This window comes from Rhamphochromis longiceps, linkage group LG20 (assembly GCF_057381845.1).
Source record: "Rhamphochromis longiceps isolate RC_006_pf linkage group LG20, R_longiceps_female_GT1.1, whole genome shotgun sequence".
Lineage (NCBI taxonomy): Eukaryota > Metazoa > Chordata > Actinopteri > Cichliformes > Cichlidae > Rhamphochromis > Rhamphochromis longiceps.
Window position 1 is genome coordinate 26,103,591 of NC_140576.1, and position 26,768 is coordinate 26,130,358.

At 39.9% G+C, this 26,768-nt stretch overlaps 2 protein-coding genes across 2 annotated transcripts; both read left to right on the forward strand.

The window, feature by feature from the left end:
• Positions 1 to 3,913: 3,913 nt before the first annotated feature.
• On the forward strand, positions 3,914 to 13,365 carry LOC146645446 (uncharacterized). The gene is made up of 17 exons (XM_085394870.1): positions 3,914 to 4,217; positions 4,848 to 4,863; positions 4,944 to 5,045; positions 5,164 to 5,252; positions 5,363 to 5,452; positions 5,557 to 5,659; positions 5,906 to 6,099; positions 7,148 to 7,210; positions 7,294 to 7,360; positions 9,748 to 9,917; positions 10,009 to 10,056; positions 10,135 to 10,180; positions 10,291 to 10,442; positions 10,550 to 10,618; positions 10,700 to 10,751; positions 10,886 to 10,993; positions 11,206 to 13,365. The coding sequence occupies exons 1-17, from the start codon at positions 4,074 to 4,076 to the stop codon at positions 12,057 to 12,059; spliced, it is 2,367 nt and encodes a 788-aa protein (XP_085250996.1). The 5' UTR covers positions 3,914 to 4,073; the 3' UTR covers positions 12,060 to 13,365.
• A 2,925-nt stretch (positions 13,366 to 16,290) lies between these two features.
• On the forward strand, positions 16,291 to 25,877 carry LOC146645447 (interleukin-17 receptor C). The gene is made up of 16 exons (XM_085394691.1): positions 16,291 to 16,925; positions 19,025 to 19,052; positions 19,159 to 19,290; positions 19,488 to 19,550; positions 19,664 to 19,764; positions 21,147 to 21,240; positions 21,324 to 21,362; positions 21,473 to 21,603; positions 21,689 to 21,751; positions 21,835 to 21,889; positions 22,005 to 22,225; positions 23,386 to 23,433; positions 23,525 to 23,576; positions 23,755 to 23,850; positions 23,943 to 23,981; positions 24,154 to 25,877. Exons 1-16 carry the CDS (start codon positions 16,797 to 16,799, stop codon positions 24,945 to 24,947), a joined length of 2,085 nt encoding a protein of 694 aa, XP_085250817.1. The 5' UTR covers positions 16,291 to 16,796; the 3' UTR covers positions 24,948 to 25,877.
• The last annotated feature ends 891 nt before the right edge of the window (positions 25,878 to 26,768 follow it).

Below are 26,768 nucleotides of genomic sequence, written 5' to 3' on the forward strand. Positions count from 1 at the left end.
GACGCAGCACTACTGGTTACTGTGTACGTCTATGTAACAACAGTTCTTTAGTTTCATGGAAGACCAAGAAACAGCCCACTGTGGCGCTCTCTACCTGTGAAGCAGAGTATATGGCTCTGGCTTCCACAATGCAAGAGTGTATATATTTAGAACAGCTTTTGAAAGGTATAGATGACTACAGCTACACTCAAACAATAGTGTACGAGGACAACCAGGGAACAATTGCCCTGGCTAAAAACCCTGTGAGCCGACAGAGGTGCAAACATGTGGACATTAAATATCATTTTGTAAGGTCCATTGTAAATGAAGAGAAAATGTGTCTGTTATATTGCACCACTGAAGAAATGGTTGCAGATGTTATGACCAAACCTGTTTCTAAGCTAAAACTTGCTAAGTTTGCTAACGTTATGTTTGGTGCTTAAAAGAAAAAAGGAGAGAAAAAGAAAAAAGGAAGTGTGGTAGAGATTGTACAACTGTTTATCGTTTATTGTACAACTTTTCTTTGATTCCAGCAACCTGAGTACAAGAGGGGGTGTTAAGATATTCATTGTGTGTACTCATGTTGTACAGTGTTTAACTGCATTATGGTTACTGTGGTTTAACAGAGACAGTATTTTAGTTGCCACCACAAGGAGGCACTGTTTCATTGTAAGAGCACGGATGCTGCGTCATCACGCCCCTAAGAAAAAAAAAGTATACCACAACGAAAATGGCACCCATGAGAAAAGTTTTGCCGCGTGTTAATGAGGAATAAAGTTCCCAAAATGTTAAGGACATTTTTGCCTCCGTCGTCATTTTCCTTCGAGTTGATCGCTGTCGATGCTGCAATACTCAACAATGTCAGTGAGTGAAATTAGTATTTGACGCCCTACAACTCAGCCACAGTTCTGGTGCACGTGCATCGGCTGTGCTCCAACGTAGCACAGTGATATCAATCAATCAGTCAATCTAAGATACTCCTGATCTTTACTCGTGTGTATAAATCGCACCCATCCAAAGAATCAATTTCTCCCATTCCAATCTCTCCAGGCCAAAGAGCCGTCAATGGACGTCAAGGACAAGATTGTAGAGCTGCACAAGGTTAAACTGGGCCGTAAGACCATCAGCAAGAAGCTTGGTGAGAAGGTGGTGGAATCATTTGGTCTGGAGCTATATGCAAGATCTTGTGTTAATCACCTAAAGGCAGTTGGGAAGACAGCCACCAAGATCACCATTGAAGCGCCTTGAGGCGACTTTTGTTGTGATTTGGCGCTATATAAATAAAATTGAATTGAATTGAATTGAATTGAACATTGGCTGACTTGCAAATCAATTTATAACATATATTTAATGTTGGGGTTTTTTTTCTGGATTTTTGATTGATATTCTGTTTCTATTTATTAAAATGAACCAAACTTGATATGATGTGATCAAACTTGATAATTCAGCAGGGGAATAAATAATTATTTACCTCACTGTTTAGCAAACTGCCAACCTGAAATACCAAAGAAAACCCTTGAATGTGTAGTTTAGCATCTAGCTCTTGATGCCAAAGTGACCCGTTTGTAAACAAATATTGCACCTCATCCAAATCAAGATTTAGCTGATGCGTCTTTGTAAACAAACTATTATAAGTTTATGTGGGCATGTCTCTATCAGATCTGTACATCAAGGTACTTTCTTACCATAACCTGAAGGAATAAGTCCATATGACTCTGCCGCTCCATAAATGTTGTTCTTTTAATCCTTTTTTGTTTTGGCTGTATACTTTGCTCACGTACACATCCATGTATCATAATGCAGAAACTATATTTATTTTGGTTTGAAGTGTTTACACTAAAGATGTGACCAAACTTCAATGTGAATAGTCTGTCTCGTTGTTCTCCCACAAAGCTGTCATTAGTGTTGGTCCAGGTCAACTGCTGTATTCACCGCTTCTCCAGTCTGACCCTCAGAGGCTTCCTTCAGAGTTGCCACAGGTCTTTGGGCGTCTGTCATAGCTGGTGTTCTTTGAATTGATTTATCAGATTTTGACACACCGTTTGCTTACTGCTGCCACATAAGCTTTTCATTAGTTTAGTAACGGATTAGACTCACATGCAATAGACTGGCAACCTGTGCAGGATGTAGCCCGCCTCTCGTCTCTCTCGCCTCTGGGACTGTTGGGATAGTGTCCAGGTTCCCGCTCCCCATTTTGATGAAATGGATAAGTGAGTGGATACTTGCTTGGATTCCAGGTGGTACTCACTTCTAAATGTTTGCACATTATTATCCTTGTGCTTTTCAGTCACATGTTCCTTTACCTTTATTGTGTAGGTTATGTCTTAATAGGCACTCTGCAGGCGTGGACCTCCATGATCAAAGGCAGGGACAGACTTTTGTAACTGTTACGGCCAGGCGGAGAACTACAATGGAAGAGAAACTGATGTCTCATTAATGTTTTCAGAATCAGAATCAGAAAGACTTTATTTATCCCCAAGGGGCAATTAAGATACAACAGAGCAGCATGACGTTGAAGATAAGGACAGGGCATAAACAGGCTATAAGTGTGAGATAATAAATGCACACAGAATATACAGTATACACACAGTTTTAAAATTAAAGTGACTGAATAGGTGAATAAATTACTTTAAGTGACTAAAAGTGAATAAAGTGTCGGCAGTATAAAAAGAGTGTAGAGTACTTGAAGTTTCTGGTGTGGGAAATGGTCTTATCGGCTGGAGAGTGGCTTCGGGGACAAAGGTGGCTCTCCTCCTCTCAGTCCTGCAGGAAATGCAGCGGAGGCGGCGCCCAGAGAGGAGCCATTGGAATGCAGGGTGAAGAATATGAGAGGGGTCGTTTTGGTTTTGCTTCCTTCTTCTGGTTTGTTTATTTTTTACCATTGTCATTTTCTACTTATATATACATACATATATAAAAGTGCCCCATGGGCTCTGATGCTGTGCACCAACACCACTTCTGCATGCCTTCCATCGCTCTATAAATATTCTCTGTGGTCCACTTCTTTCCTCTCTTGTCCACTCACCTCCCCCCCCCCCCCCCCATAACTTTGATGCTTTTTCAGTATTTTTACTTACTGCAGTTGACAGCAATAGTTGTCTCAATGTGCTTTGTATTGTAAAGTATATAAGTCCTGTGATATTAAAAGGAAGGCCCCAGCAATTCCTAAAACACTTGGTGATGGTGGAGAGGAAGATCTCTCTTTTAATAGGAATATATCTGTGATAGAACCGGGCTCAGAGAGCAGCAGGCAACTGCTGAGACCTGTTGGGAGGTGAGAGGAAAGAGAAGTGAGACAAAGAGTGCATAGAAAGACAAGCAGGAGGCATAGGAGAGAGTAGACCAAAGCTTATGACATGCAGTGCTGTATGAATATAGGGGAATGGAAAGAAAAAGAATAAGGGAGTGCTTATGCAACATGGAGAGGGATGATTTAGGCTCACTTGATCCAACCCCAACTATAAGAGTTAGAAAAAAGAAACGTTTAAGGCCTAATGTAAAGTAGTGAAGTTGTTTGAAGTCTCTGTCTCCCACTGTACTTTTAAAAAATAGTATTTTAAAGTTTTTACGTTAAATTCTAAGGTTGACTGGATTTTCTTTGATACTACAAATTGTTAGTTGCCATAAAAACTGTTTTTATTCAATTTAATATAAAGTGATAAAACAGAGGCGACTCTCCATATCAATTTCTGAAAGCAGTGGATTATCCTTAAATATATATTTTGATATAACGCCGGGATTACTACAAGCAGCTCTGTACGTATTGTATTTCAGAGTGAGCATCATCTCAAGTGTCCCCATTCATCTGTAAGAGTAAACGCTTTTTTTCTCACCCCGCGGTCTGGGACTTTAATGAGAGGCGGAGCTGCGGTGGCAGAGATTATTCATGAAAAAACACTGACATTTTTTCAAACAAACGCCTTCGGGTTTTAGTCATTTGCCAGTTAGTGGCGTTTGAGAACACAGAAAAAACAAGCCGACTCCTTTTTTTCCAGCTGATAACCCCACAGGCAGATTTCATGAAACTCTACGGCGCTCTGACGCCAGACAGCAGGAAACCTAACAGATGAGCAGAAAAAACGGACCGCTTCGTGATGACACGACGCACTGGCCCTTTATTGCGCGAATATTTCAACTTCAATATGTTTTATATTCGTAAAATACATTTTCCCGCCGCCTTTACAATTCTTTGCTTCTTAGTGTCTCCGGTGATGCTAAAAGATACCACAACGTGTCGGGTAAGTTAAACACAGAGCGCACTACAAAAGCGAAACGAGCAGGATTTATTTGCGTAAAATGACTGTAAACGCTAAATGAGAGTGTATTATTATTATTTCCAGTCAAATTAATGAGTGTACTTTAATCTTTTGCTTTTATTTTGTATGTTTGAACATCGGTTCAAGTTGCGCAACCGTGTTTACAGAGAGGAAATGTAAATTAAATCAGAACACAATGATTTAAGAATCATTTGAATGACTTATTAAATTTATAACAATGAAAACACACGCCAATCAAAAAAACCAAGACAAAGAATCCTCCCCAGAGACCAACAGTTTCTTGCTGTGACTGATCAAAAATGGGGGACTTTTTTGCTCACATCTTTGACTCTTTATATCGGAGTCACGCTTTTATGTGCGATACCTGATTAATGTGGTTTGAATTAAGCTGACTGAGACTGTCATTGGTCTGGATGGCAGCATATGTTGCCCCCAAACCTGTATATCGCTTATTATAGCACTAACAGTGCCCTCACAGATATCCAGTGGGCCATTTTTCTTTTTAAAATGACATAAATGTCTAAATGTTCTTCCTTATTTCTAAATATTTCCTAAACATAATTTTTTTTATCTTTGTTCTCCTTACTTTAGATTGGAAACCCAAAAGGTAAGTTATTTAATTTCTTTGACTTTTCTCATTGTGAAAGCGTGTGATAGCCGTCCTAACGCTCTTCTGTCCCTGCACAGATCATGTTGATGAAAGATGCCCTGTGGAAATGATAAGTTCTACTATCACTGGGAAGGCTTACTCTGAATGTGTTTCTGTTTATGTCTGGTTGAAAGCTGAGGGTACGGAGTGCAACCATGCCTTCAAAGTTCACATATCCACTTCAAACACACATGTGGATGTATGTCACCACCTATAAAACTGTTATGTGGCACAACTGACAAAGTTGTTTTCTTCCAGATTTTAACAAGAGCCCAAAGCTTAAAATTCTCAGTCCAATTAAGAAGACACTTAAGCCTACCCTGAAAATACTGCCACTGAAAATACAGGTTGGTGTTACCTTTGCAGCTGCACCGAAGAGTGAGAAATGTCAGTATGACTATGCAGTTCATGATGTTAACAGGTACAGTGGTATCATCTCTCATTCTCTCCATCTCAGCGTGAGAATAAAACACGTAAAGGTGAAAAGTTCAGCTGTTGCAACTGTAACATACCGCAATTACCAGAGAGAAATACCAGTCGTCCCATGGTAAGATGGCTTTTTTCCTTTGAACTGCTAAAATATTAAGCATAGTTTTATAGATAAATATAACCTGATTGTGGCTGTTTTTTGTTTTGTTTTTTCATTTGCAGTGGGTGCTTGAATATGACTGTGTCAAGGCGAACACTGGAAACATTGTTTCTGTGCTCTACAGCACAAAGTCACTAAGCTGCAATGTCACTTACAGAGTAGAAGGTAAAGGTGATCTGGAATCTGAAATACAATCTGTGCATTTCTCTACTGGATAAATAAACTGATTGTTTCCAGACAACATGGTGTCATTTGATATTTTAATTGTGGTTGTGAACAGAGCAGTGAACATATAGATTTAGGTTGGTGGCTTCATGTAAATCACATAATTTCCATAGTCATCAAAAACACTTAGTGACTCAACATCATCCAGTTTTTCAAATATTCTGTGGCTTGTTTTGTGTGTGACAGAAAGCCCAGACTTCGATCTGTCTGTGGATTCGTCATCTAAATCTATCACTGTTGCTATGAAGAGAAAATCCATCAACGTCACCACGAAGAATGAATCTTTTACTGTTACCATGAACACTGAGGAGGTCTATGTCAGACACTGTTACAAAAATAAATGGACATGCGAGGGCGAGACCAAGCGGCATCCCCTGAAAGTGAGTATTACGGGCAAGTTTACTTATTACCTTGTTTTTGGTAGTGTTTGCACACTCGTGTGTCATTCTGTCTGTGAACACGATGGCTCGAAAAGTTTTTAAATAATTCTGATGTTAACAATCCAACAAAATTTGGGTTACGTCCACAAGGTCAACCAAATGACCGATTGGTTGAAAATGGGCAAAAAAGAATATAATTTAGAAACTATTACCCTTACAAATGTGGTGTGTATTGTCAAAATATAGAAAGGACCACATTTGACATTTTACGTCTCTTTCAAGGTCAATATATTTATCTAAAGGTCAAAGTGGTGATAATGCTCTATAAAGCTATTTCACATGACAATAATGTGTCAGGATGGGTTACTTTTTGAGTATAGTTAATCGTAAGTATAGTTATTATGGTGTTGTTACGTAGGTTACGTTTAACAGGTTATAACTGTTTAAATACATAACATACTGAATACATGTACAATGTGCTCAAATAAGTATTATTGTTTGAAAACAACATACACTGGTGATTAAAATCTTTTTTCACTTGATATTTACTACTAAACATTTTAATTAATTAAGTTAACAATCCAATGAAAACTACAGATGCGCTATATTCACATAAATTAAAACTAGTTACACTCCAAATGAGGTAAAGTATATTAAAATGGGTTTCAAGTGGGCAAATTATTGGCCTGCACGTTGCTCTTGTTTTTACTGCACTGCAAACGTCTTAAAATATGTTTAAAAAGAACAAAAAAAATTAAATGGAAACATAAAAAAAAATACAGTTGAATTCCCGCAATACTCACTTTTTAAAAAACAGCAATAGGACTGACCAAAAAATTGTACAGTAACACCAAATATAAGAAACAAACAGGCCAGAGTTAAACAGAGTTAAACAAAACACAAGTCCCTAGAAAGTAACCTAAAATCACAGAGAACATCTCACACTGGGGCAAGGCCGAGGACTCAAAGTGGACTCAAACGTAAATATTCCATAAGAGAGTGAGCTCGGCGCGATTTGTTTTGTAATGTGTTTGTGTGTGCTTTACAGATTGATACGTCCCAGTCAGCTGTTCTCAACATCTCTTACCTGCTGCCCTGTGTGTGCATAGAGGTGAGCTGAGTGTAATCTTCAGTGGAGCAGTATTTTATGTTGTCAGTATTCTTTCTTACACCAGGTCTTGTTTGCATTGGCAGGCATATTACACCCACACCGACGCAACGCGGCGTAAAAAGTGCCCCATTGAAGAGACGGGAGTCATGGGTGAGTGTGACTGAGAACGTTTTTAGGCGTTGTGATGTTTAGAAAGGGAGACAAGAAACTTTTGAATTGAATTCTTTTTTAAAACGCAAAATGTGAAAACAGGACAACACCAAGCAGATGGTCCTCCGATTACATTAAACTATAAGTAAGTAACCAGGTTTTAGGGAAAGAAAGAAAAAACTGCACACAAGCCAGAGGGACGCACTTCTGTTTGAAGACAGCATTAAAACCGCGCACAAGCGAAACATTCTTCTGCGTGTCTGTGTTCACAGCATGATTCAGATAACTTAGGACCTGAATTTACTGGTTCCTAGTTATAGCTGATTCAGTAGTGACACAGATTCTTCAAGATAAGGCAGTTTAATAAAGTAACAAGTCAAAGAGAATAAAGCCCTCAGGGAAATGAGAACTCAAAGGCTGGCATGCAAAAATGAGTCCCGTCACAGTTTCATGGCAATTGAGAAACCAAATCCCATAACTTCAGAGCCCGAGCTTACCCAATACTTCTTATCCAAAATTGACTTTTTGAATAAGTATAAGGGTGTCGTCATTTTGCCCCTTCTCAAACTCCCTAAGACCTGGTAGTACGTCCTCCTCTGAGCTCTCTCTCTCTGATGTGTGGCCCTCCTCCACCTCACATCCTCACAGCACTCAGTGTGACTCCACTTCCACATTTCTGAGTAAAATCCTGTCTGCGTCACTCAGCCCTCTATCATACCATCCATGGTCATTGTTAATAGTGGGGAGCCATGACCTCACAAAACAGGTTTATGTGAGAGTTGGGTCTGCAGAATGGAGTTTAAAAAAAGAAGCTAGACTCTGACAAGTTATTTGTTAATATGATGTTTTAGTAATCAGACGTGTTTCTGTCATCTAACTCTTTTAATTTTCATAAAGTAAAACTTTTTTAGTAAAACTAATTGGAAACAATGCATCACATCATTCTGTGATCAAACAACAACAAAAAACCCAGAAAACAAACAAACAATTTTGAGGAAAAATTGAAAGATGTAACATTTAAATTTGAATTAATGAAATAATAAATAAATATCCAAACATTTTTTCTTCTGGCTCTCACAAGGATATGCCAGTCCTCTAAAGCTAGGACTTCTGGCTTAAGCCATTTCTTTGTATTTGCTTTCCTGTCCATTAAACTTATCAAGAATCAAAGTAGGTCGTTATTTTGTAAACTTGCAGATGGAGAATTTAGAAATTCATAATTGTACAAAACAAAAAAGAAATATGTTATTATTTGTCCTTAATAAAGCAACTAATTCTGCAAATAATAGTAATGTGTTCAGTTTTGGACACGTCCAAAATATGTGGTAAATGCCGGCTTTTTGGAAGCCACAGTTTCTCCAACAACAAGAAGCTTTGGAAAAGGAGCGCTCTACAGCTTTTAAAGTGCTTATCTGTGAAATACTTGATAAATACAAGGCTCTTCATCATTCCCCTTGTCTTACAATCTTTCACAATGCCAAAAAATGCAAACCTCACACAAGCTACAATATCACACTAAAACAAAACAAACTGACTCTTGTAATGCAGGATTCTGCAGCGTACGATGTTGCAGATTTCCGTAAGCACATCTGTGTCAGTTACTCCCATCCTCTTCCATTGTTGTGTTCAAGGAAGTTTTATTGCATTACCAGAAAGTGCTGCCAACTTTTTGTTGCAGTTGCAGTGGTTGTGTTCTCTAAAGTGGTTGTGTTTCATTCATTTAGATTGAATACATATTAAAGAGATTCATTTTTATCCGTATGACAAATACACGTAATTACCCACTTAATTAACTGATTGAACTTATGATCTGACATGAAGGTTGGAGGAGCCAGAGTTCAATACACTGACTTTCCACAGCCTGTTCCACCTACTGAGCCACAGCCGTCCCAAATGAGTTATAAAGCACTTTTAAAAACAGCAATAAAGTGCTGTACAATAACACCAAACATAAAAGGCAAACACAGGCCAGAGGGTAAAAGACTCTATAAGAGGCCCGAAAGTAAGAAATCCCCAAATTTCTAGTCTTAACCAAACTGAACAATCCTGGTCTATTTCTTCATTCTTTTAGTGTTGTTATTAAGTTGTAGGTTTATAGTTATGGAACAAGAGACTCTTGCAAATGCAAATGCAAAATTAAAAGTGTCTTCATGACGATGAACAAGAAGGTGTTCATTTTTTTTGTTATTATTTTTGTCTGTCTCGTTGTCTAAAACTGACCCTTAAAATGCATATGTTCACATACATCTGTGCGTTCATGCATGTCTGTTTGGTGGTGTTTATTGTGATCCAGTGATACAGGTGATACAGGTTGGCCAACGTTTGCATCCCGGGAATGTTATTGGCATGTTGTTCTAATGTTTTTTGCGTTAACATCGCCTCAACAGATGCCAGAGATGCGTTTTCCTCCTCTAAAATCACTTTCTTCACGGACGGTTTTACGCTGTACACACTGTGCCCCAGCCCGCTGAACATCTCTGCCTCCCTCTGCTGGATGCAGCACAAACACCTCTGCACGCCTGTGCTTAACTCCACCCTGGAGAAGAAAGACAGTCTTGTAAGCATAGCAGCATCCATGATGAATATTTGTGGAAAAAAAACATTTTTGTTTGTTTGTTTTTTAAACACCAATTTTGACTTTTTAACAGAAATATGACACTACTGCAGTGGACAAACACCCTCAGATGTGTGTGCAGGTGAGAAGCACCTAGATGCGTTGATTGGAAACTACCGCTACCTGCCGTTTATTCACAGATGTTAATTCGTTTTTACAGCTTTCTGTACAAGGAATACGCAACATCTCTTGCCCTTTTACAGCAGGTGAGTGGGTGGATGTGGGATGGAGGAATTCTACTAACAGCTCTAATAAGTCTCAGGTTGTTTGTGTGCTTTTCCCTTATGCACTCAGTCTTCCTTTTTGTCCCCCACAGATACGCCTTCTTGGGAGGTCTCTATTGGACCTGGAAGGCAGATGATAATGGTACATGTCAACTCTTTTTCTCCAGCAACGTTTTCAAGCCAACTCTGTGTCCTTACTGAGAGGGAATGCACAGCTGTAGGGAAAGCACATTCAGTTACAATGGTTGGTAAAAAAAATATGCATTTTTAATACAGATTAAAAAACAAGGAAAAAATTCATGCTAAAGGACAAAAATGTGAACATGTGTGCATATGTTCTCTATTTTATAGGAAGGAAACAGAAGTGAAAAAATAATAAATTTGCCTCTTCACTTTTATTCTAAAAATCCTTGCGTCCAGGTAAATATACATACACACATACATGTATGTATTTCTGGATTTTATGCATTTTATCATCTATATTCTCGTGCTGTTGTTCAGGTGTGGCAGTCGGATCCTGTTCGTCATGGAAGAAGAATTTTCTGCCCGGACTGTAAGTGTGCTCACAAACCTGAATCTGCCAGCATAAGTTGGTGCATCTGAATGTTCATACACACACACAACTCCTACAAAGTAAATACATTCACCATTATCTGTTTTATTTATTCTTTCCTGTTTTTCTTACAGACACCCACAATAGACGCGGCTTGTATGCGGTGGCAGTTCTGATATTTGTGTTTGTAGTTGCGTCGTTTGGAATTTCTATCCACCGTGCTACAAAGAGGGGAGCTGCAGGTTAGTTCATTTACCTCACTGCAAATCATGTTTTCATATGGAAACCATTTACAGTTTCAAGGCACAGGCTAATTTAAATTGAATGACTACTCTGCCTTGAATTTATTTCAATTCATTTCTGTTATTTTAGCTTCACTGTTGGTCTTAAAGGAGCAACTAAAACACATAAAGGACATGCTCCCCCCCCCCCTTGTCTTTTCCGATAAATTTAGGTTGGCTGTATATCCAGAAGCCACTGCTGCTGGTGTGTTCATCAGGTCAGTCGGACCATATCTCTGCTGTGTGTGCATTAGGCTCAATTCTTCAGGAGGAGCTAGGTGCCACAGTACGCACACCTCTGTGGGCCCAAAACTCTCAAAGCCAGGATGAGTCGGGGCCTGGTGTGGCAGATCTGGGCCCACTTCCCTGGCTGTATGGCCAGTGGGATGCTGTCTGCAAGGAGCAAGGAAAAGTGCTTGTAATTTGGAGTCCTGAAGCCAAGAAAACCTATCAGAAGTGGACAATAGAGAGGGCAAACACAGATCAGAGTGAAAGAAAAGAGGTAGACTGCAGAAATGCACACACGAAACATGAGAAAACCAAGGCAGAGCTGGAAGAGGATGTGAAGCAGAATGGAAGAAAATTAGGAAAATTTAAAAAAGAAAAAGCTGTTGGAAAAAAAGATGGTGCTAAATTATGTGACGATAAAGACTCGTACCGACAAAAGGAGGCCTCTGCATTGATAGAGCCAATGTTCACAGCTGTGCTGGCTCGCTTAAAAAGGGTGCTGCAGGAGCACAAAAATCAAGAAGTTGTTCTTATCTATTTCCAGGGCCTTGGCCACAGCAAGGATATCCCAAAAGCCTTCAGGGAGGTCCGTCAGTACTGCTTACCCCAGGATTTCAGGGGTTTAATAGGGGAGCTGGGAGAGATGACAAGAAGTGTTGAATTTAGGTGGCACTGCTGGCCCAGAGTCCTTTCTAAAGTGCTGGCAATATGGCTGGCACAGAAACTATCTCAGAGGCTGCAGACGCTCGTGCCTCAGACACAACGAAATAAAGTGCAATCAAGAAAATATCCTCGATGAAAAAGACATTACATAAGCCTGAGAGCAGTCTGAAGTGGCCTTTAGCTGCCAGACCCTGAACTGTGCAGGTGTATGTGTTTCTACACGGGAGAAACACTACCACTACCGTGGAAAGCAGAGAAGTTTTAGTCTCAAGTTTCAAAGTGACAGAAGTGGGTTTTTTTGTTTTTTGTTTTGCTGGAAACACGAGACACGGGAGCCGGTGTTCCATTGCAAACTCCTGAAACCCTCACTCTGTACGAACTATTCATTACCGAGCTCTGCTGTGTCCAGTATGCCACAAGATGTTTTGCATGTTAAGAAGAGGTAAACACTCTGTCCTTTGCACAGCATTTAGCCTCTGACAGAGGGTTCTTTATATTGCTTTCGTGACTGGAGCCCTAGTGAACACCTGTCTTATCTGCACGAATATGCTAACCACTATGAAAATCTTGTTGCAAATAATACCCCACTTTTTTCATGAACACATTTAATGTTTCAAAGTGTTGTGACAGCACAGGTGACAAACTGCGTGACTGCTGTTTACAAAAAACCGTCAAATTTGCATAAGATTTTCTAAACACAGACATTAAGCCAAAGCTTTCATGGGATTTCCACTTTTACTGCAAATGTAAAATGTGCTTCACTAATTAGAAAGTAACTGCATTCATGTGTTTATCTTTTTAGCCTTTAGTGGGTTTGATAGCTTTTTGTAGTAATAACTCCTATTTATGACTGGGGCTACTTCTACAGCTGTGTCTACAAGTGTGTTTTTTGCACACATACTACCTCCTGCATTTTAAAAGTGAAGAATAATTAACATTTTGGCCTTTTTTTGTTGTTGTTGTATTTTTTCCCCATTGTGTTTTTCGCTATGCTTGTTATTTAATGAATGGAAACGAAAAATGAACATGAATGGTAAGAGTTGGCTGGGGGACTCAATGAGACAGAAACAGATAAAGCCAGTATTATTCAAATTATCCAACGGAAAACATGTAGTGCAGTGGTTACCTCAAAATCTCAGAGCATTAGAACAAGAAAACCGTGTCTGTGGTACTTTCCCATGTCTTATATTTATTGCAGAAGATTTATGAACTTCAACGGTGAACATTATGCAAAGTGAGTTTAAACAGAAAAGTGACATCTCATCTGGATCTACAGACAAAAGTGATTGACCTTTGAAGAAGTGTTTGTTCAGTTTTAGTTATTCCCTGAAGCTGTTTTCCCTTCTTAAGTATTTTAAGGTGGCATTAGCCTGCGGCACTGTTTGTATTATAAGAATATGTTTTGAATAAAAAACAGACTGCTTGACAAAATAATTACTTTGACAAAGTATCTCTTTAATCGCAGAAATTTCTTTTTTCTGTATTTGTCGCCTGTTTTATGAACTTCATATAATAAGTTGTTTGTTCATTTGAGTTCCGGCAGCACATCACCAAGCAGGAGCTTGAGTGACAGACTTGCTAGACAGGATTAATCGTGAAGTAAACGTCTGCTGCATGATTTAGCAACCCACAGCAAAGAAAACACGAAGGTTTCCATGTAAGTTTCTAGATTCCTACAAGACCTCTGGAGGGTAGTTTGATGTAATACTGTAGCTGCAATAAAGCCACAATTTTATAATGTTACATGAATAAATACATAAAATAAATACATAAAATAAATACGTAAATCAAACAAGTTACATGTCTAGCTAGTATCATTTTGTTTAAACTGCAAAGGAGGGCATTTACTCTGGTAATAGACAAATGTATATATGCATCTGCATGGTTTGCATATCTCTCTTAACCTCCTAGGACCTGGCATCCACATATGTGGACATCAATTTTGGGTTATTTAAACCAAAATAGTCAATTTTGTTCTACAAGGGCCTGATATCCACTTATGAGGACATTATACTGTTCGATTGAAATTTTAAACGAATATCTTCATATGAGGCTCTCATTTCTCTTAAAAACAAAATTCAGGTAAAAAAGAAAAAAAAGGAAAAATCTGTTATTTCTTTGTTTTTACATTCATCGGGTCCCAATATGCCCAAATATCAAAGAGAAATTAAAAATGCGAGCCATGAAAGAGTTTGGGTCTGAGTGTGGAGTGAGTGCATATGAGAGTATGAGGGTGGGAATGGATGTTTGTGTCTGTGTGTGCCTGTATGTCTGTGTCTATATGTCAGGTTGGGTATCAGACGCCACCTCTCTGGGGACATCTCAGGCCCTCCAAGGTTTGGAGGCCTATCTCCACCCACCACCACTTCCCCTGCCGGTGGCGGACTCCCTCAGGTGTCGGTGTGTTGGTGGTTCTTTGTGTCTGGGGGTGGGCGTCCGGGTACACACCGGCTCACTCCTTGGCGGCCGCTTGTCGGGGCCTGGGGCCTGGGGCTCGCTCGGGCCCCTTTGGAGGTGGGGTGCCCCCGGCCTCTCGGCCTGGGGCTCGGTCACTCAGGTACAGCTGGGGGCCGGCGGAGCTCACGGGCGCGTCACTGCAACTCCCCCTGACTTCTGCTCCGCGGCTGCTGGGCGAGCCCTCATCTGGGACTCTCCTCAGCTCTTACTGGAACAGTGGCGCGGCTGCCCCTCTGTTGGTCTTCCATGGTCTCTTGTGTTCTGGGGGCCTCTGGATGTCTGGAGTTTTGATCTCCTCCATACCCGCTTCACACCCTGGAGGACGGGGCTGTGGCCCCCCCACACTCCCTAGCAGATCATTACATGGAGAAACCTTTGGAATGCAAGCATGCTGATCCACACAGGTATGCACACATGGGTATTCACAGACGCGGACTAAAGCTTTCTTGGCTGCTGCCTCAAAGCACACTGTGCGCTGTCTATCTTGCGTGCTGCACAATATCGTTTATTATTTAGTAAATATTGATATCTATGACTAGCTAGTTTATTGTGATGGTGCTTTGTTTTCTCTATTATTATGTTGCTCTTTGTTGTTTGCTGTCTCCTCTGTTTGTTTTTTTTGTTTGTTTGTTTTTTTTCCTCCATACAGGTGACCCAGGAGTTCTTTTTTTTTTTTTCTCTCTCTCTCTTCCCCCCCCTTCTCACCGTCTCTTCTCCCCTTTGGTTTTCTTTCTTTCTCTCCCCCTCTTTCTCTCATTCATTCCCCCTGTCCTATTTATTAAAAAAAAAAAAAAAAAAAAAAAATGACAAAGGATGAACTGAAGCTCTGCCATCACGTAATGTCGCATACTGCTGTTTCTGATGTCATTTAGAAAAAAAAAAAAAAAAAAAAAAAAAAAAAAAAGAGTTTGGGTCTTAGTTGTTTAAACAAGCAATGTTGGTCATGTTTCAGGTGCCATAAAATGAGAAGTGAAACGAAAGAGTTTGTTAGTGCAGGTGTTTCAGTTTTCTTGATAAGATTACTAATCTAACACACAGTGTGGACCAAATTGGCATGTCAAATCAAATCACAAATCAAATCAAATCACTTTTTATTGTCACATCACATGTGCAGGCACACTGGCACAGCACATGCGAGTGAAATTCTTGTGTGCGAGCCCCACAAGCAACAGAGATGTGCAAACACAACAACACAAACGAGCAAAATACAAGAATGGCCAACCTGAAACTAATAAATATATGTACAATATATAATAGTGTATGCATTTCTGGATGTGTATACTAAATATTTTCCTACGTGTGTGTGTGTGTGTGTGTGTGTGTGTATACACATTTTTACAAATTAAATAGTAAAAAAATAAAATAAAATAATAATAATAATAATAATAAAATATATAAAATATACAGAGTTGAATATGTGCAAAACAAGTGGCATTTATATACAGTATGGAGTGCATAATGTTGAAGTTCCAGTAGTGAAGCTGAGGTGTCTATGACGTGTTCAGCAGTCTGATGGCCTGATGGAAAAAGCTGTCTCTCAGTCTGCTGGTACGGGAGACAAGTGCTGCTCGTGAAAAAATAAAGGAAAAGTAAAATTAAACACAGAAGAAAGCCGTTGCTTGGGGGAGCTCGCGACGAGGCTGCCATACTCGGCGCCATCTTGATCACCTGTTCAGTTAGAGAGAAGTTAAAGGAAAACGGAAAAACGACTAAGCAGCTTGCAAGTGAAAACAACAACAACAACAACAACAACCATAAAGGATCCATCTACATCATTATTGTCACGATGATGGCAAAGTTTAACTGAGCAACATAATGAAACTCTTCCCGCTGACTCATTACGACTGTTTTCAATCTGTTGCAAAAAAAAAAACTCTCAAAGAACATAAAAAATAGACCATAAAAATGTTGGCAAACACGTGGTTGTTGTGACCGTTTAAGATAATGAAAACTAAACAGACTTTTGTTCTGATCAGCTTCTTGTTACTTTTTGACTTTCTCTCTTCACAACAATCAGTGTGAGTCATGTTGCCAAGCAGGTTTGTTTTTACAATTTGGTGTGCGTGTCGCTTTATGTTTATGTTGCTGAATTGATTCACCAGCCCTGCAGAAACTCACGTTGCAGCTGACAGCTTTGCCCCCTCCTCCCATCAAACCTGCGCAGGTGGCGCAGCTACACGCCCAACTCCAGATTATTCAGTTATCAGGAAGGGCGGTGAAGCAAAATCCCAGGAGCCTCACGATGCGTCGCTACTGTCGAGCTAGACATGATCGCGATTTTCTCGTCCTGCCGAGCTCGGTGCTTTAAGTATAAGAAGCTCTGATTTTTATGTGTCCCGTGAGGAGGGGAGCGTAGCCGTGGAGCAGGAGACGTGCGTCGGAGTGAAAGGGCTTGTGCTAGGCGCACTCCAAAAATATGGGTCTCACACGCCGGTGGGTGCCACACGTGGTCTCCCTGCTGTTATCGCTGTGTTTCTGGCTGTTCGTGTCGGCAGGCGCGCTGGAGATTTTTGACCAAGACACACCTGAGTTCACCTGCAGCAAGGTAAGTGGGAATCCTGGGAACTGAGAAATGTTTCTTTTGGAATCAAGCGGTTAAAGAGTGACTCTTCTCTATGGGGCGAGAGTATTTATGACTGCTCAGTTTTAAGCTTGTAGCGCTTGTATTATGTCTACTATAGCGTCATTATCAGGTCAGACATAAATCTGTCTAATAAAATAAAAACAACGCAAGTTATGGGCGGTTAATGATTTAAGTGATCTAACTATAAAAGTGTGTTACCAAATTTTGTTATTGCTATCTATTTAAAAAAAATGTAGGTGCAAAGGGAACAAAATTTACTGTGCAAACGTCGTCTTCTTGGAAAATTAGGATAAGAGACACCCTGTCCTGAGTCAGATGTTCATTACTTATTTACTCATCTACCTGAGTCTGGCACCTTACTCCGCCACTCCAATTCCGTGGAAGGTAGCTTGACTTCCCTGAAACTATTGTGTCAGAAATGGCAGTATTTATGCACATGATGCAGTATGTAACATTACTTACATAAATCTTAACTGTCTTTATTCCTTGACTTTAAGCGGCAGTGAACATCATTGACATCGACATGACATTTTCATAGGCGTTGCTGATTTGTCAAAGAACAGAGATAAAAGCATTCAAAGCAAAAACACGGAGCATACATAGAAGAATACAACGAAACATAAGCCTTTAAATCCAACATTGAATAAACATAAATGTGCACGCAGGAATGAAAGCAAATAAGTCATTGCAGTAGCATCAGATAAGAGTTAATATAGTGATGGCAGGATGAGTATGGATCCTCTTTAATTCTATAGGTGTGCGCAAAAATAACAGAGTGGTGCAAGACACATATCAGGAGAGAAACCGTGATGGAGAGTGACAGATAGGTTCAAGCTGGTGGTGGGATTTCATCCGTTATGGGATCTGAACCCCTTGTTGTTTGCGATGGTGATGGACATGCTTATAAATGAGATCACACAGGAGTCTCCATGGACTATGATGCTCACAGATGAGTGAGAGTAGGGAGCAAAAAGAAGGGGAAGCTGGATAGGAGAAGGTTTGCACTGGAGAGAAGAGGAATGAAAGTTAGTAGAAGCAAGAAAGAATACATGTGTGTGAATGAGAAGTAGACAGGTGTAGGTGGTTTTAATACCCGGGTTCAACCATCCAAAGCAACAGAGAAGTGAAGGAGAGTGCAGGCAGGTTGGAGTGAGTGGAGATAAGTGTCAGGGTGATTTGTGGTAGTAGCGGATAGTACAGGATGGTAGCAAGAGTGAAAGGGAAGGTTATTAATTTGGTAGTGAGACCTCCTGTCGTCTGTGGCTCTGATGCCAGATGTCAGTGTAGCTCCCAGAGTGAGCAGGTGACCATGAGGCAGGAAGCAAAATACAGCAGCCTGCATTTAGCTTCAACCCGAGGCTATCATCCCCCCCCCACTCTCTCTCTGCTTTTCTGTCTACTCATCACTGTAATAAAGGCAAAAAGCTCCAATATAATGTTTTAAAAAAAGACAAGAAATTGAGGTGGTGGTAGAGCTGAAGATTTCCATTGGTAGTGAACAGGATGGACAAAATTAGAAAATAATACATCAAAGGAGGAACTCAGGTACAGTACTTTGGAGAGGCAAAGTTGAGTTGGTTTGCACATGTGAAGAGCAGAGAGAGCTGATAAAGTGGGCAAAGGATGCTGAATATTCAGAAAAGAGGATGATGGCGCTGGGGATAGGGTCAGATGGAGGCAGAGGATTTGCTGCGGTGACCCCTAAAGGGAGCAGCCAAAACAAGGGGAAGCAAGATATTGTAGAAGAATTACTCTACTACTACTGCAAGAGAAAAGTAATAACAATAAAAAATAGACAGAACAAAGGAAATATAAATGCATAAAGTTTTTTTTTTTAAATAACCGAAATGTTATTATAAAAATATTTGGAATCAGGCTTTCAAATATCTGAAGCTGCTCACTACAGTTGTGTGATAAATTGAAAGCGTTTAACTTAGTTTTTAAAAAATATGCAGGATATGTCTCTATTTACCAGACATTTTACTTACAATTGTTGACATCAGTGGTACCTTTTAGATGTGATTCATTCAACTCTCGTTCACATTTTATTCTTTCTTCAGGGTTTGACTGACTGCCATGTGGATCAAGGTAGCAGCATGATCAGTACTTGCACATCCACTCTCACTGTTATCATCTCAATCTCAATCCCAAATAAACCTTTTTGTCTAAAGCAGAAACGCTCTTGTTTTCACAGCTCCGTTTTCTGATGACTTCCCTGATCCATACAGTAAAGTTGACGTTACACAGTTGCAGCTCGAAAGTGTTCTCTGCTGTTCAAACAAACAGAACTGCAGTCTTTGCCTTCAAGTCACCATCACTCTACAAGGTAGCTTTGCCATAAATCATTTTGAGAGACTACTGGGACGCACATTTCATAATGATGTCAAGCATCATATTTGATGGCAACGCTCTTAATGTTAAAATGTTTTCCTGCATTCTTATCATAGCTGTCGAGCTTGTTAACCTGTCACATGTCATGAACTAATGTTGTATTTAATGTTGCTGACATGATGATGATCCAAGCTGACGAAATGGGTATCGTGACGGATGTTTCTGAGGAGTCGGGTGATGACGGCGAAAAAGAAGGTGTGTGTGTCAAACAGCAGAACAAAGTTTGAGTTTGTTAGCAGTTAGAATCACGTGCTTCGAGCACAAAAAATGTAACATATTTTTCCATGACATTTTTCTCTATATTACAGATTTTGTGAAAGTGCATTTTAGTGTCCCGGGAACGTTAGACTGTTGGAAGATACTCTATTTTAAACAAAGCAACACCACTGTTGGCAAGTCGACATATAAGGTAACATTAGGAAAGAGTGAAGGTATTATTTATTGTCTGATTTGTTTTTATTCAGGATTAATTAAGTAATCTGTGGGGTTGGAGACTATATTTGTTTTGTTTCACTACATGAAAGAGACATTTAAAATGTCATAATCATTCAAACAACAAACTCTTAACTATCAAACATGGCAAAATAGTGTCAATTTTTCATGTTTCAAACGTCTGAGTTTAGGTTTTCCTTCTTCGGTTCCAGTCCAGATAGTAGCACAAGTAAGCATAGATTGGAATTGCGCCTCAAATAACAGGGAATAAGTAACACGTCACACTTTTTCTTTTTTTTTTTTTTTTTTTTTTTTTTAGGTTGTGGCAAAATTCTATAAGGAAGTTGCTTGTTAAATAAATAACTGGAAACAAGCATGAAGAGGATATTAATACAAAGATTAAACAGAAGGCTAGGGGTATTTATAGACATATGAGGTAATCAGTTAAACACGGAGGGTAACAAGACATGACAGCAACTAATTTAAACAGTGACAAATGAGGCACTGAAGGGTGCAGCAAACTTATGAAATACAAACAGTAACTAGAATTAAACCAACAAGTACTAAAAGCAAAGTAAATTCAAACCTGTACAATAAACTAAAGTAAGAGTAATAAAATCATAATGCAAGCAAACATAGCAGACAGAAACCAGAACTCGCACACAAATTAAAAAACACAAACCCCCAGACACGGCACAACCCCACACCTCCTGGAGCCCACAAATGGCCTGCATTTGTATAGCGCTTTTCTAGTCCATAGGACCCCAAAGCGCTTTACACTACATTCAGTCATCCACCCATTCACACACTGGCGATAGCAAGCTACATTGTAGCCACAGCTGCCCTGGGGCGCACTGACAGAGGCGAGGCTGCCGGACACAGGCGCCACCGGGCCCTCTGACCACCACCAGTAGGCAAACACGGGGTTAGTATCTTGCCCAAGGATATTTGGCATGCAGCCAGGATGCAGCCTGGGATCGAACCACCGACCTTCTGATTAGTGGCTGACCTGCTCTGCCACCTGAGCTACAGCCACCCACAAGAGGGCGGGCCCATGTTGCTCTTTTGGAGCTCAGACTATCAACCATTAATTAGAGATATTTTGTTGCTTAACAAGTGCACTATTTTTTTGGGGGGGGGGATCACACCTCATTTGTACTTTGCGCTTCACTTGAGTTGAATATTCAATTAAGGATGTTGTTTTAAACTGTTCTATTTTTATGTTTCTGCCTAAGTAACAGATATGAATGCTTTCTCCATTATGGATAGACTCTCTGCATTCTCATAAACTCAATCTAAGAGCTTTACTATATACAATTAAATGTTTTAAAGTTTACTACATATTTCCTGCACTTCCAGCTGCTGTTGAGAGAAAAAGTGCAGTTCGGCAGTCCTGTTATGGTCAGTGTAGACTCAAAGAGTCAAAATATGACACTTCCCTCTTTAAAAAATGGTGAGTTTAAGTTAATGGGAGCAAAAATATGATGAATTGTAGAGCAGTGTTACCCAACATTTACTACACCCTCTGTTTTTCAGTTTGTGATGAGGAGCCTAACGGAACTATAAAGGAATGTGGTAAGACACTTTCAAAACCCAGGAGTAAAATGCAGGCCTGGTAAAAACGATTTTACACCATTGAGTGAGTTGATCCAGCCAAGTTCTAATTTATGACTATTGAAACTAAGGTCCCAGACTCTGTGTGAAAGATCAGGGGAGGAATGTCAAACTGCAACTTGTAAAAGCTGATGTCAGACAAGGAGATGCAATCACATGGCAGATGGTTTGGGATAAAATTCCTGCAGAACAGCGTGAATGGGTGGGTCAATATTTTGTTCTGGTAATGCAAAATCAGCATCATGCATGTTTATTTGTTTGTTTAACTTTGTTTTCATCTTTGGCAGCCCAAAGAGAAGGATGAGGTGGTCATACCATTAGACTTTGTTGCACCATGCCTGTGCTTCCAGGTAAGCCAAAATATTAAGTGACAGCTAAGCTATTGGAAAATACATAAATATATATAATATAATAAATATAAAATTATTTACAGGCATGGTGGAAGGGATCATTAAGAACACAAATCTGCCCTTTCAAAAACAATGAAGGTAAATGGTGTTGCCTGACATCAACTTCAGAAGACATTTGCATGGGACATTAATTTTCAGACATGGAGAATTGCATGTTGTTGTTGTTGGGTTTTTTTGTTGTTGTTTTTTTTAGGTGCACTCGAAAATATGCAGCACAGTGTGTCTGCAACTTTGGTGGAGTCTCAGCTGAGGGATGGTGGCATAGGGCTGATCTGGAATGTAAGTGCGCCGTGTATACTGGAAGCAGAGGTGTGGCTGTGCAAGAAAGGCCAGGTGGGAGGCCAGTGTGAAGAGGTGATGGGTTCCAGACAGAGACTACAAGCTAAATGGGATGAACGAAGCAACAGATACTTGGTAAAAACAGCAAAAATCCTGAGTGTGATGTAATGTAGTTTTCATGAGCCACTGTTATAATTTTGGAAATGACTGCTATGAGTCAATATGTTCTTTTCACTGTGTCTCCAGAAAAACAATGCATTGTTAGCACCAAAAATAAACTTTAAACCTTATAGTCAGAAAAACGCAGAAACAAAGAAGCAAATAGGATTTTTTTTTTCCCTTCTTCCAAATGTAACAAACCAGAGATAAAGCAGACAGCAAACAGTCAGTTAAGATTATTTTAATAACTGGAGTCTTATTTCTGACCATCTTCCTCATTTTGGGCTTAACTTCATACAGAGCTGCCTTGTTTGCCTTGAAATATCTCTGTCATGAGTCACTCAGTTCAAACCATCCTCTGCCTTTTACATAACTCAGACAAACAGATATCTACAGAAGAATGGCGAAACAGTTCCAAGCTTGATTCACCTCAAGAAAAAACAAAGAAAAGAAAGAATGTGTCCAACATTTAAATAGATATTCAGTTGTACTAGAATTTGAAGTCTCAACATGAAGTTTTAAGGCTTAATTCAGTTTGGGGGGGGGGGGGGTTAATTCAACTCTAAAAATACAGTTTTAAACTAGAATGTTTAAAATGACTGGATTAGCCAATAAATTACCAGAAGGTTGATTTAAACACACCAGAAATTTAGACATGCTTAAAAAGCAGAACCATGGGGAACGTGAAGCCATGACGCTTTCTTTTATCATGATCACATAAAAGAGATCACATTCATGAGCGGTGATCTTACAATATCAGAACTAGATGAAAAACAATTTGTAACAGAGGTTTTATAAATGTCTTGAGAATGCAAACTTTCTATTTTTGTTTTGTTTCTTTTAATCCTTGAAATATTTAATGTCTGCGCATCATCCAGTGCCCCAATGTGTGGGAACAAAGCTTTTACAAAAGTTTTTTCAACTGGCTGCAAGCAAACAACAGAAAAGAAAAATGCAAGTCAGGTGATGCGTGAAGAGCCTCTGTCAGTTGCATTTGTTGATTTGAATGACATGCTGCATTTTGTTCTGTTATGATGGTTCACTGAAGTCAAAAGGATCGGTGATGAATCTTCTCTTTTTTCTTTATCGCTCTTTATTGGCTGTGATTGACTATGACTTTTCTTTGAACCCTTCAGCAAACCGGAGAGTTCAATGTGCCATCTCACCCTCTGCTATGTGTTCAGGTGATCAAACATAAAATTATTCATGAAACTGTGAATGCATTTATCACTATACAGACTGTGCTAACATAAACGTCTGCCTTTAATTTTTTAGATGAAGATTAACGGGACAAAATCACTCTTAGAGCCCCAGTGTCCGTTTGCCAGTAAGACTGCATTGCTGTCTATTAGATTAATGGAATAATTTATTTTTTTCAAGCAACATCTAAAAAATCCCACTTTCTTTCATTACTATGTAACAAATAACCAACTACATAGTGACCTTTTAAAAAAATAGAACATTCCATTTCTTTATTAAAGTTTCATATTTTCACATTTTTACAGCATCTCGATTGCGATGGAGCGTGGTGCTCATCATTGGATTACTACTCGTGTGTTTAGCAATACTGGGAGCGTATTTAATACAAGGGATTCTACAAGGTCAGTTTCCTGTTCGAGTGTCACTGAAAAACAGAATAATTGAATAAGTGTTCTTAGAAAATATCTTGAAGGTATCTTTGTTTTCCATACAGGCTATGTTTGGAAGTGGCTGAAAGACGAAGACGTTAAAGGTAGGAGAAAGCCTGATGTTAATTTCACACTGGGCCACCAGTATTTCCACATTCCTTGTTTTTGTTTCCAAGCTTACTTGACTTTTATGCCATAATCTTGATTTGAGTGATAATTCTCTGTAGATTTCTTTGATCAAATACTGATTGTAGCCATTGACATCTGCTATTTCAGGGGCTGTGGGCGGTGTTCATGTTGTGTTGCTGTACCCACCTGATGATAACCCTTGCCTGCCAGAGCTGTTGTGTCATTTGGGCTCATCTCTCCAATCACTGGGCTTTAGTGTGTCTCTAGACCTGTGGAGCCATGCTGAGCTCAGCATGCTGGGACCTGTGCCGTGGCTCCACTCACAACTTGATCAGCTACAAAGGCAAGGGGGCAAAGTGGTGCTAGTCCTAACCCAGGCCTCCTGGACAAAGGCTGAAGAATGGGGAGCTCAGCGCTCAGAGAGGAAAAGACATGTGAAAGAAGAAGAGGCAGGAAGAGATTACCCTGGGTCTTCTCGCTGTGCAGATGTTTTCAGTGCTTCACTGAGCTGTGTTCTAGCAGACTACTTACAGGGCCGCGCTGGCGAACGGTTTATGCTGGTGCAATTTGAATCCCTCCCACCTGAGCCCCCAGGTAGTTTCCGACCGCTGCCAGAACTTTTCCGAGGCCTGCATGTCTACAGCCTTCCATCCCAGAGCCTGGGTTTCCTGACTGAACTGGCTGGAGCTCGTCAAGTAGCTACTGCATCAGCCAGACGGAAAAGAGCAGGGGGGCTCAGGATGGCATCACGGGCTCTAGCCCAGAGACTGTCAGCATTCACAACAGGGTCAAATGTATTACGCCTTGTGGGAGTGCATCAGAGTTGTGTTGCCGTAGGAGGGGAAGACTCTGGGGAAACTGTGCCATTGCAGCCCAGTCTTATCACACCCCCATCCAGCCCTGACACGGACCTGCAGGGCAGTGAAATGGAGTGGGCCTGACAATGCGACAGGACAGCTATGGTTCAGTTTTGGGATGAGCAAACAGTAATGACATAATCTGAACGGTTGCTCATCATTACCTTTGCTACTTCAGCTTCTTTATTTCAGGAAAAACTCTGGAATCCTAGCCTGTTGAAAAGGAGGCATTAAAAAAAATCAGCCCTGCTCTAGGAAAACAATAAAATATCACCACTTCCAAAGAAAAAGGTGACAGCAGATCCAAAGGTCTGTGATGACTATTTTTGAAAAGTAGCATGGCTCAGGAGGGCTACAAAATGAGAGTAAAGTGTGGAGAAAAACTCACTGTGTGCACACACTTCTGTTTCTATGACACAACTACACACTTGTACTACTACTGCAAGTAAAAGTTTGTGAAGTTCATGAAAAAAATCTGCAGCACCTGTCCCATTTTTGGAGATTGACATGCATGTATTTTGGCAATTTTGCAGACTGTTAAGAACAACTGGAATTTCTGCATTGATTATTCATAAAATGTGTTCATCATCATCAACTTATACATGCTATTACATGTCTTTATTGAGCACGGTGAGTAATAACTGGCAGAGCAGACGGGAAAAAAGTGAGTGAACTCTGTTTCTCTACCTTTGTTTTAACATTTCCGATAGCTGCTAATGAGGATTTACCCCCCCACCCCCCCACCCCCCAATACCAGTTCTGTATAACTGCGTATCAATGCGCTGAAAGTAATGAAGAAAAAAGAAACCATAATGTTGTGTTTCTGACTTTATATATGTAAATATATTTAACCAGTTTGTCTTGGCATGTTCATTTTGTTTTATACTGTTTTCGTTTTTTCTTGTTGTCTTAAATAAAAAGCTAATGTTGGTATGTCTTTGTGGCATCAAAAGAATAAGCTTCCTTGCATTTGCAGAATAAGCTCGTTGACATTTGTTTAACATGCATATCTGTGAAAGCTTTAAGAATAAAAAAACCAACACATTACAACAACAGTTTTTATTAAATAATGGGTTATTTTTTTTAACATGTTATTATTATCATCATCAGTTAGGGGGCCTAAATGCATCTAAGCTTTAATTATGCAGTTAAGAGTCAAGCCCGGCATGGTGATAGAGTGGTCACAGCAGGTTTCCTGGTTCAAATCCTAGCTGAGGCCTTTCATACCACCTCCACAGTGTCTGGAGTGGGCTTTCTTCCACAGTCCAGAGGCATACATTGTAGGTTAATTGCATGAGAGGTAGATAAAGTGTTTTAAGTGTCAGTAAGACCACTCAAGGAGTAGATAAATGTGAATGCATTATGTGCCTAACTGGGTATTTGTGCCTGTGCACTTTGCATCTGCAAGCACAAATAATCACACTGTAAGAAAATAATTTAACAATAGCAAAATATAATATATCTTTTTAAAAGATATGATTAAACTAACAGAGATTGAAACCAAGCTCAAAAGAAACAAGGTAGAGCCGATCTGCATTTATTTAATATTTATTGATAATTATAAATGCTAGTTATGAGGATCTTTATGACACCCTCTCCACCTTTAAGATTAGGCTCAAAACTTTCCATTTTGATAAAGCATATAGTTAAGGCTGGATCAAGTGACACTGAATCTTACCTGCAATAGGCCTAGGCTCCGGGTCATGATGTGCTGAGTGTTTCTTTTTCACTTACCTCTTTTACTCACTCATGTGTTTATACACCACTCTGCATGAATGCATTATCTCTGGCTCTCTTCCATGGTTTGTCTTTTATCCTGTCCTGCTCCCGTTCACCCACAACCACTTCTGGCTGCCCTCCCCTGAGCCTGGCTCTGCTTGAGATTATCATCATCAACATTTATCA

Excerpts from the sequence above, each read along its gene's own strand:
- LOC146645446 (XM_085394870.1), top strand. The coding sequence starts at position 4,074 with ATGACACGACGCACTGGCCCTTTATTGCGCGAATATTTCAACTTCAAT. Across the intron at positions 10,181-10,290 it reads CTCTTGCCCTTTTACAGCAG|ATACGCCTTCTTGGGAGGTC; the intron begins GTGAGTGGGTGG and ends TGTCCCCCACAG. Across the intron at positions 10,619-10,699 it reads CTAAAAATCCTTGCGTCCAG|GTGTGGCAGTCGGATCCTGT; the intron begins GTAAATATACAT and ends GCTGTTGTTCAG.
- LOC146645447 (XM_085394691.1), top strand. The coding sequence starts at position 16,797 with ATGGGTCTCACACGCCGGTGGGTGCCACACGTGGTCTCCCTGCTGTTA. Across the intron at positions 16,926-19,024 it reads CTGAGTTCACCTGCAGCAAG|GGTTTGACTGACTGCCATGT; the intron begins GTAAGTGGGAAT and ends TTCTTTCTTCAG. Across the intron at positions 21,890-22,004 it reads CCCTTTCAAAAACAATGAAG|GTGCACTCGAAAATATGCAG; the intron begins GTAAATGGTGTT and ends TGTTTTTTTTAG.